Source organism: Narcine bancroftii, chromosome 5 (assembly GCF_036971445.1).
Source record: "Narcine bancroftii isolate sNarBan1 chromosome 5, sNarBan1.hap1, whole genome shotgun sequence".
Lineage (NCBI taxonomy): Eukaryota > Metazoa > Chordata > Chondrichthyes > Torpediniformes > Narcinidae > Narcine > Narcine bancroftii.
Window position 1 is genome coordinate 165,139,692 of NC_091473.1, and position 11,080 is coordinate 165,150,771.

An 11,080-nucleotide genomic window follows, 5' to 3' on the forward strand; every position below is an offset into this window, starting at 1 on the left:
GGATGAACAACGCCTATCTGGTGTAGGCTTCATGGTCAAGAACTTCATTGTCTCCAAACTCGAAAACCTTCCGACAGGCCACTCGGACCGGATCATGTCCATGCGACTCCCCCTTCAAAACAAGCTTCACATCACCCTCATCTGTGTCTATGCTCCAACTCTCCAGGCGGAACCAGCAGAAAAGGACAAGTTCTACACTGACCTGCGCAACCTCATCCAACGCACCCCTACAGCCGACAAGGTTGTCATCCTTGGCGACTTCAACGCTCGCGTCGGCAAAGACTCAGAAACCTGGCCAGGAATCCTGGGCAAGCATGGCATCGGCAAGTGCAACAACAATGGGCGCCTCCTGTTGCAGCTCTGTGCAGAACAGCGGCTTGTCACTACAAACACCCTTTTTCAGCAGAGGGACAGCCTTAAAACTACCTGGATGCATCCCCGATCCAAACACTGGCACCTCCTGGACTACATCCTGGTGCGAGAAAGTGACAAACGAGATGTGCTCCACACCAGGGTCATGCCCAGCGCGGAATGCCACACTGACCACCGGCTGGTTCGCTGTAAGCTCAACCTTCACTTCAAGCCAAAGCCCAGGAACAGTAAAGCCCCCAGAAAGAGGTTCAATGTTGGAAACCTGCAGTCAGACGTAGTGAGAGGAAACTTCCAGGCAAACCTCAAAGCAAAGCTCGACGATGCAACCCGCCTCATGGACCCGTCCCCTGAAACCCTCTGGGATCAGTTGAAGACTACCATACTGAAATCCACTGAAGAGGTACTGGGCTTCTCCTCCAGGAAAAACAAGGACTGGTTTGACGAAAACAGCCAGGAAATCCAGGAGCTGCTGGCAAAGAAGCGAGCTGCCCACCAGGCTCACCTTACAAAGCCGTCCTGTCCAGAGAAGAAACAAGCCTTCCGTCGCGCATGCAGCCATCTTCAGCGCAAACTCCGGGAGATCCAAAATGAGTGGTGGACTAGCCTCTCCAAACGAACCCAGCTCAGCTCGGACATTGGCGACTTCAGGGGTTTCTACGAGGCTCTAAAGGCTGTGTACGGCACCTCACCCCAAGTCCAAAGCCCACTGCGCAGCTCAGATGGCAAAGTCCTCCTCAGCGACAAGATCTCCATCCTCAACCGATGGTCAGAATGCTTCCAATCTCTTTTCAGTGCCAACCGCTCAGTCCAAGATTCCGCCCTGCTCCAGCTCCCTCAACAGCCCCTAAGGCTAGAGCTGGATGAGGTCCTCACCCAGGATGAGACATATAAGGCAATCGAACAACTGAAAAGTGGCAAAGCAGCAGGTATGGATGGAATCCCCCCAGAGGTCTGGAAGGCTGGCGGCAAAACTCTGCATGCCAAACTGCATGAGTTTTTCAAGCTTTGTTGGGACCAAGGAAAACTGCCTCAGGACCTTCGTGATGCCACCATCATCACCCTGTACAAAAACAAAGGCGAGAAATCAGACTGCTCAAACTACAGGGGAATCACGCTGCTCTCCATTGCAGGCAAAATCTTCGCTAGGATTCTACTAAATAGAATAATACCTAATGCCGCCGAGAATATTCTCCCAGAATCACAGTGCGGCTTTCGCGCAGACAGAGGAACTACTGACATGGTCTTTGCCCTCAGACAGCTCCAAGAAAAGTGCAGAGAACAAAACAAAGGACTCTACATCACCTTTGTTGACCTCAACAAAGCCTTCGACACCGTGAGCAGGAAAGGGCTTTGGCAAATACTAGAGCGCATCGGATGTCCCCCAAAGTTCCTCAACATGATTATCCAACTGCACGAAAACCAACAAGGTCGGGTCAGATAAAGCAATGAGCTCTCTGAACCCTTCTCCATTAACAATGGCGTGAAGCAAGGCTGTGTTCTAGCACCAACCCTCTTTTCAATCTTCTTCAGCATGATGCTGAACCAAGCCATGAAAGACCTCAACAATGAAAACGCTGTTTACATCCGGTACCGCACGGATGGCAGTCTCTTCAATCTGAGGCGCCTGCAAGCTCACACCAAGACACAAGAGCAACTTGTCCGTGAACTACTCTTTGCAGACGATGCCGCTTTAGTTGCCCATTCAGAGCCAGCTCTTCAGCGCTTGACGTTCTGCTTTGCGGAAACTGCCAAAATGTTTGGCCTGGAAGTCAGCCTGAAGAAAACTGAGGTCCTCCATCAGCCAGCTCCCCACCATGACTACCAGCCCCCCCACATCTCCATTGGGCACACAAAACTCAAAACGGTCAATCAGTTTACCTATCGCAGCTGCACCATTTCATCAGATGCAAGGATCGACAATGAGATAGACAACAGACTCGCCAAGGCAAATAGCGCCTTTGGAAGACTACACAAAAGAGTCTGGAAAAACAACCAACTGAAAAACCTCACAAAGATAAGCGTATACAGAGCCGTTGTCATACCCACACTCCTGTTCGGCTCCGAATCATGGGTCCTCTACCGGCATCACCTTCGGCTCCTAGAACGCTTCCACCAGCGTTGTCTCCGCTCCATCCTCAACATCCATTGGAGCGACTTCATCCCTAACGTCGAAGTACTCGAGATGGCAGAGGTCGACAGCATCGAGTCCACGCTGCTGAAGATCCAGCTGCGCTGGGTGGGTCACGTCTCCAGAATGGAGGACCATCGCCTTCCCAAGATCGTGTTATATGGCGAGCTCTCCACTGGCCACCGTGACAGAGGTGCACGAAAGAAAAGGTACAAGGACTGCCTAAAGAAATCTCTTGGTGCCTGCCACATTGACCACCGCCAGTGGGCTGATATCGCCTCAAACTGTGCATCTTGGCGCCTCACAGTTTGGCGGGCAGCAACCTCCTTTGAAGAAGACCGCAGAGCCCACCTCACTGACAAAAGGCAAAGGAGGAAAAACCCAACACCCAACCCCAACCAACCAATTTTCCCCTGCAGCCGCTGCAACCGTGTCTGCCTGTCCCGCATCGGACTTGTCAGCCACAAACGAGCCTGCAGCTGACGTGGACTTTTTACCCCCTCCATAAATCTTCGTCCGCGAAGCCAAGCCAAAGAAAGAAAATTGTCTATCTTCTCTGTCTCCTCTCAATCCAAATGCAGGGTCTTGACCCAAAAACATCAAGCATCCCATTGTCTCTACAGATGCTGCTTGACTGGTAAATTTGTCCACAAGTTTATCATTTGCACGATATTAGTCAAACTTATTTCCTGTGGTAAATTTCAGTGTCCAAGTGAAAATGTGTTGCATCCATTTTTCCAGAAATGCCAGCAAATATCAGATTTTCCGACATCTTAAGATGTCCAAATGTATCTTTCATTGAACTTCTATTTTAATACAATCTTTTTTCATGTTTTACAGGGACTGGGGTAATGTTTTCAGCCCTCCCATCTTTCTACCCAGTGAACAGATGAAAGATCAAAAAAATACATCACCCAGACAACCATCTGCTCTTCAGGATTTAAGTATGAGAGTTTCCTACTTATGTTCAATGATTTAGCAGAACAAAAAGTCACAAAACATATATCAATGGGACTGTACAAAGTGTCTCAGGATTTGTAATAATTTTCAATAGATGAATGATAATTATATAAACCATTGCCGGACTTCAATCAATGATATTTAAACATTTTGCTTTTTATAAAGCAGGGTATTCATGTATTCTGAGAGTGTTATTCAGAAAATGTGGGAACTTCTATTGAATATAAATTTCACTAAAGAAGATTAAAATATAAAATGTTGTGATATTACATTTGAAACGCTGAGTTCTCTGACCTTTCTTTTGCTTATTTATCAATTCCAACTTCTTTGAAATAGTTTTAGACTGAAAGATGAAAAATTTAACAGGAGATTGAATATAGATTTAATCTTAATGAATTACAAATTATTTCTCTTCATTTCCTTGAATGATAGATGTCTCAATGTTTAGAATTTCTTTCAAAATAATCAGTTGCATTCAGACATGCAAAAAGAAAAGAAAAATAGGACATGAAATTTGGCTGAATTTATAGGGCTGAAAACTCAGGAGTAGCCATGGGAACACTGTCGTGTTGTTCCCCATTGTGTCACACACTAAATAAACATGGACTTCCTTTCATGGTCACTGTCTGTATCCCAGACATCCCTGCCTAACAGCATTGTCAGAATAATACCAATGTCAAGACCTTAAAAGTCCCAATCACCATCTGATCTAGAAAACTTAAAAGAAGATACATGTAGTCATACCAAAGAGAATCGCCTTAACTTGAAGTGGAATTTTATATGAATTCTTCATATATATTGGGTGCGTTATCTATGAAGTCTGGGCTTTCATTTATGACATAACCTCATTTATGTCAAATGTACAATATTCTTATGGCAGATTTAATGCATGTATTGCATTTTGACCAAAATGTTGACATTAAGTGATACAGGTACACGATCCTTCATCCAGACATCTAAAATCCGGAAAGCTCCAAAATCCGGCAAGTGGGGAGAGAGACAGCAGCGTGAGTCGGGCGGGCGAGGGGGAGAGACCAGCAGCACGAGTCGTGTGGGTGAGTGGGAGAAACCGGCAGCACGAGTCAGGTGGGCGAGGGGGAGAGAGACCGGCAGCGTGAGTCGGACGGGCAAGTGGGAGAGACCGGCAGCGCAGGGCGGGTGGATAAGCGGGGTGGGGGTGGGGAGACCGGCAGCACAAGTCGAGTGGGGAAGAGGGGAGACTGGCAGTGCGAGTCTGGCGGGCGATAGGCAGCGGGGGTGAATATGGCAGCATATTTCGGGTGGGCTTAAATCTGGCTTTCCGAAATCCGGAAAAATATGAAATTCAGAACCCATTGTCCCCCAAGGGTTCCGGATAAAGGATCGTGTACCTGTACCTGTATAAAGTCTCCTTTATTGTCATGTACCAATACACAAAATGTAATAATTCTCAAAATTTGTCAACTTTTGCCTTCTATAAAGGTACACCAAGAGGTCCCACTAGCATGGCCCAGCATCCCTTCAGAGATACCAGGTGTCCACGGAATCACATCCAGCACTCCAGCTGTCTTTGCAGCTCCACAGTCCCTGTCCAGTTCTTTATCAAACCCAAGCTCGCAGATCTGATACAATCAGGAAGCTTTCAACATCCAAGGTCCTGTCAGGAGGCCGCCTTGCCCTTGGTATCCTCTCAATTCCTGGTCCTGATACCTGGTTCCTACGAGCCAGTCTCTAGAAGCCCACGGTCTGTCTGGGTCCTTTTGCTGTTGAGCCCCTCACTGGTCCGCTGCCATGGTCACCTTTCCTGTAGTGTCATTCCTCAGGCTTCTCTTTCTCATTGGGGGAAGCTGTTCTCCTGCTCTGATGCCGGAGCTGGTTCGCTAATCTTCCCATGTCCACAACCCCTCATGCTCCTCTGCCAAACATAAGCCTCGCATCTTGTTTCAGCATGTTACAAAAAACCACATTGGTCCATTTAACAGGCTATTAAATGCCATCAGCATTACAACTAGGCAGTAAGAGTAGCCCTGTGACTCCATCTGATCCTTTCCATGATTTAGCGGCTGATTTTATACAGAACATCGGATATTGGGAGAAAATCCAAATCAACAGAAATAATCTTACTTCACAGTTCAGCTTCCATCCATTGTAAGCCATTGTATTACCTGAGTAACAGTTTAAGCCTGGCCTCTAAAGTCTAGATTGTGAAGTCCAGGAATCTATGGATAGGCTCCATTGTGTTATTTTTCTTTAAAGCAATATCCTATTTTCAAATTCTTTGTCCTTTCTTTTAAACTTCAGCATTTAATCTCAGAATATGACCCAACCTCTGCAATTAGAAATGGTTAATTGGAATGCTCTTAAATTGGTCAGAGATTTACAAATACAAAATGTTAATCTTAAAGATCAAATTGATTTTCTTAGGATATGGCTACACCACATGCTTGGCATTATAATAAGAAATTTCAATTTAGAAACTGAAGGAAGTTCAGTAAACAATCAGAATGAATCCAAATTGAATTGGGGGGACTTAGCAAGTCAGCCAGCATCTTTGGAGAGAATTGGACAGTCAATGACTGGAACCTGAAATGTTAGCTAATGATTTCTCTCCATGGATGCTGACTCAAATTTATTTGTTCAAGATTTCAGCATCTGCACTTCTAGCTAGTACTGAGCCCTTTGAATGAGGCTTTTTTGCAGCACCTAGTTAACCTGGGATTGTCTAATCTTGGAAGCTAAACAGACCCAGGCCTGGTCAGTATTTGGAGGGGAGATCGCCTAGGAACACCAAGTGCTGTAGGTTTCTGTGAGGGGTGCTGGACCAAGTGGAAACTCTCTGGCTGCCTTAAGGTAGACAAAAGTTAAAGAATTTCATGAATGTTACATTCTAAATGTAGAATTATGTGACAATAATGGAACCTTTACCTTTAATGAGTACCAGTAGCTTTGTTTTGTATATAAATTCATTGAATTGTAAAACCTAGTTGAATTTCAATTTAAATGTGAAGGAATTGAGAAATTTCTCATCCCTGCAAGATGCACATTTATTTGCTTAGATTTTAAGAAATAATCATATGCATGTATAAATCTGTACATTCAAAAGCTAAACAGGATCATCAAAATTCCAGCCAGGCTGGCTGAATGGAATAGCTTATCCAAGGTTCTAGCTGGCTGGAGACTGAGCTGCAGTGATTTGGTCCAGATCAGTAGCTGCAATGTAAATTCCTCCTTCATTGTAACCATAAAAGTGCTCCAGTTTGCACAATGGCCTTTAAACGTACGATAGAAATCAAATGATACAATCTTAGTGCTTCTGAGAAGCATGGTCTGGCAAAATTTTAATTTCAGCCTATCTTGGCTTTTAAGCATATTGGCACCTGCATCATCTCCTGTCCTGATTTGTTCAAATTAGAATGGTTTAGTTTGCCATAAATATTTCTTAAAGTTTAATGGTTTGTGCATAATTTCATACACGAATAATTATTTGCTAATTAGTTCAGTTTACTTGAATTGCTGTTGATATATTTGCACCTCTGTGCAAATATTAAGGATACACGATTGTATCCTGAACTGCCTTGTAACATGATTTGTAATATTTTGCATAAACTTTATTTGAAATATATTGAATGGAAGTGCTGAGCCAACCCCATCTTCTAGGGTGGCCTAATATTTGAAATTGCTACTTTTGTTGAATCTCAAAAATTATTCGGAGAATGTAAGGCAATATATACTTTTTCTGAATTGTTAGCATCAGTAGTATTTGACATATTGTCCCTACTCGTCTGATGCTTTTCAAGCAAACAAGTTTTCACTCCTGGGTATTTATTTCATGCTTTTGCCAAAAGTGTAAGAGTTGCACATGGTATTGAGGGAGAGACTTTCCCTGAGGAATGTGACCCTTTCATATGCCTCATCATACCTTTGTGTTATATTTGACAGATGACTTGGCCAGCGGTACAGAAGATCAGGATGAAGTGCTGGATTTGTTATATGATCCCTGTTTGAATTGTTACTTTGATCCAAAAACGGGAAAATACTATGAACTGGCATGATTCGCAAATTGAAGCCTTTGAAGTATCACAGTTGCATGGCAACTGCCTGGAATTTTCTTGGACTGAAAGAGCATGTTTGTTTCTGTCCTGTCAATCACTGTAGAATAGAAATACTCCGATCAGGAGGCTGAGTGTTAAAGAAATTAAGGTATTCATCATCTTAGAACTGCAGCAACACCTCAGGAAAAGTGCCCTGCTTCGGTTAGCAAACATTGGAGCTGGACAAATTCCATTGTTCTATACTTTTATTTTTCTACCTATGATGTCAAATGCATATTTGTATATTCTGTGTTTGAGCTGTTTGGTATGAACTATTCTTTATATTGAATTGTTTGAAAAATAGGATGAACAAGATAATGATTTATTACCATTGTTAAATTATCAAATTTATAAATGAACGTTGCAGACATTATTTGTTAGAATAAATGGGTATTTGCCTTGGAATTCCATCACTTGTTGGTAACACATTGGTGCCCCAATGGAATAAAATTCAGAGGCGGGATCATAATTTGTTTAGCAGCATCAAGCAGGATAAAATTTCTATGCAATTCTGTGTGCAGTTTTTCCAAACGCTCATTGATACAGTGCATACCTAACATGAGGTTCTGCTTATATTGGAGCTGCTAACATCAGTGTAAGAAGAACTAAGGGAAACATCCCAACAAAGGAATGTTTGGCTTCTGTAGACACATATTTCAGAAGAACAATTTTGTTGAAATACAATGACTCTTGGGTGTATATTTGACGCTATATTTTAAAGGAAAACTTTCAGATGGTAAAACACTAACTGAACAATTATCTTCCACATTACTAAAATGTAGTTGGTTTTCACAATTTTTTCAAGTAGAAGTTTCAAAGCAAGTCTTGCAGCACCAGTTCTCCTCGTCATACTTAATGAGTGAGTATATTTGAGGAGTAACGTGTTGAGGCTCCATCTCTGATTCAGTAAATACTGTTTGATCACTTGAATTTTTGTTGATAGCAAGGCCTGAGAAATGGGCAATGCTGGAAGATATTTCACAAGCCTCATCACTTTAACTTCATCTGCATAAAACCAGTGAGTTGCAGAAACCAATTTAATGCCAAAATCCGGCTCACCAAGACAGGTGATAGAGAAATTTGGCCTGCTGTGTGCCAAGGCAAGTCTTCAAACACATTATGGAGAGAGAATCTAATTGTATAAACACAGACTGAATTTTCCTGCCATATCACAAAATCTCATTCATGATATGCTTGAGCATTGACTGAAATGCTGGGCCAATGTGGACCGGCGCCACTTCACCCAACAATCAGCAGGTAATCTGGGATTCAGTGGAAGAAAAACAGAAAACACTTGAAATATTCAGCAGGGAATGGTGGGATAAACTGGAGACTTGGTTCAGGTTGATGACATTGCACCAGTATTGGCCTTTGAGCAGATTGTGAGTATCAGATCCTGACATTTTCTGCTTTCTGATTCTTCGCAGTAGAGTGAAACCTTTCATAAAAAATGTTAATAAACCTTTTTACAGAGCGTCTTCTCTTCATTGACTTTCAACTTCATATGTTTGAGGTCATTCAACTTCCCTTGACGTCACTCAAATTTTAAGGTTCCCTTTTTGTTTTATGTCTAGTCTTCTTCCTCAATATGCTTTTTAATTTGTCTTAATTTTTTTCTATGTATTGGTTTAACCTTATTCCCTTAGTGTAAAAATAGTCTGCAGAAGGCAAGGCAGTCGTGTAAAGGAATGTCTTTTGATGGAGAGCTTAAGTGACCTGTGTGAAAAATGTAGAGCTACTTGGAAAGCTTCACTTTTCTTTCTAATTAAGCTTTACTCCTTATTTTGTTCTATATCTACCAAAAGTAAATATTTCTTAACATGTTTTGGGCAACAGGTTAAAGTCGGTGCTGTAAATAAAGAAAACAGTCTTGATGCTGACATCTGTCATTTGCAGAGGTAAATTTAAAATTAATTACAAGTGTGAATAAGGACCTTGCATGGTTAAATAAATTATGATTAACAATTACATTTTAACCTCGTGTTTTTAGAGTAATTGCAGAGAGTATCTCAATGTAACAATAGTTTCAGAAAAGTGTGTTATCTTTTTTAAGTCCCTTAATGTTTTCTCTCATGATAGGATGCTGCAGTTCATATTATTCTGTTTTTGATTGGTGTTAAACCACATCTTTTTTAGACCAATCGCAGTAATGCCTTCTTATTCATTCTTTCTAGTAATTTGATGGCATAAACACTTTGTAGCTAGTTAGTCCTGTACATAACACAGGCAATTCAGTGACAGCATTCATGGTGGCACTTCATCTGATGAGTAGCTTAGCCAACCCAGTATCTGTGTTACAAACTGCTTCTAAAAATTGGTGACAGTCAACCTGGGAAACAGCAATAAAACTCCCAACTTTCAATCACAGGAGTAATCACATGGATTGTATTTTGCATCACTGAGAAGCTAATAAGTTTTGTCACACGCAATTCAAAGTGTTGAATTTTCCCCTTGTAACTTCTGCTCCAATATGAATGGTGGAATTTGAGGGGTCATTTCAATGTCAAAGCATTGAAGTCCAAACTAAGTGTTAAATTTTGTTTTTTGTGTAAAATTAGCAAATTTAAGGGTAATTTTAGATGACAAATAGAAACGTCCAATAAAAGCACTGTTTAATTACTTCAAGTAGATAAGAAGTCAGATTCCAATTTAATTGATGGCTTGGGTTTCATAATATTGTTGGCTTCAAATAAAAATCTGTATGAATAGGTGTGTACTTAATTGATGCAGAACTTGACCACTGATAAATGATGGTAGAATCTTTACCACTGGTTTATGGTGGCTGCTACAACCCGATTTCTTCCTCCCCACAACCAATATAGGCTCTGCATTTATGGCATCAGAAGGTCAACTAAAACCGATAGAATATTGGAGGTAGTAACTGTGATTATTTCCATTATTTCGCCAGCTCTTTCGTGTATTCTCAACATTATTTTGAACACCAAGCCAGGGCAATGTATTGGTGGAGTGAATGCTGGTAAGTACACTATTCTGATCAGTGTGTCTTGAAATATTGACAGTGCTAAAGATAATTTATGCCTCATCCTGAATACTGAGTAAATGAACCTTTTTGACCAACCTCCCATGCAGGATGTGTCAAAGGCCTTACTAAAGGCCTTGTAGACAACATCCATGGTCTTTACATCATAAACTTTTCTGGTCACCTCAAAAAAAAACTATAAGATCAGTTAGACATGACTTACCACACCAAAGCCATGTTGACTATCCATAATCAGTCCCTGTAATATTTATATACCCTGTCTCTTAAGATATATTCCAATAAATTACCCAATGCTAATGTCAGGCTCAGTGGCCTACAATTTCCTGGATTAATCTTAGAACCTTCCTTAAACAATGGATCAACAGTGGATATCCTCCAAATCTTGAACACCTCACCCAAGGATGTTTTAAAAACCTCTACCAAGGACCCTGTAATTTCTACACTAGGTTCCTTCAAGTTCCAAGGGAATACCTTGTCAAATTCTGAGGATTTATCCACCCATATTTGCCCCATGACTGTGTTGTAAGTGAATTTATTACTTTTAGTTCT

General features: G+C 41.8%; 1 protein-coding gene across 4 annotated transcripts in view; it reads left to right on the top strand.

Annotated features, from left to right (window-relative positions):
• Positions 1–10,507, top strand: part of cfap20dc (CFAP20 domain containing) — a 345,044-nt gene extending 334,537 nt beyond the window's left edge. For 3 of the 4 annotated variants that reach the window (XM_069939547.1, XM_069939544.1, XM_069939545.1), the window contains 2 exons: positions 3,341–3,444; positions 7,379–10,249. In XM_069939547.1, the coding sequence (XP_069795648.1) occupies positions 3,341–3,444; positions 7,379–7,491 (217 nt within the window). In that variant the 3' untranslated portion in view covers positions 7,492–10,249. Of the gene's footprint in view, positions 1–3,340; positions 3,445–7,378; positions 10,250–10,438 lie in introns of those variants that run through there. The other variant, XR_011357997.1, reaches the window with a different exon arrangement.
• Positions 10,508–11,080: the final 573 nt, after the last annotated feature.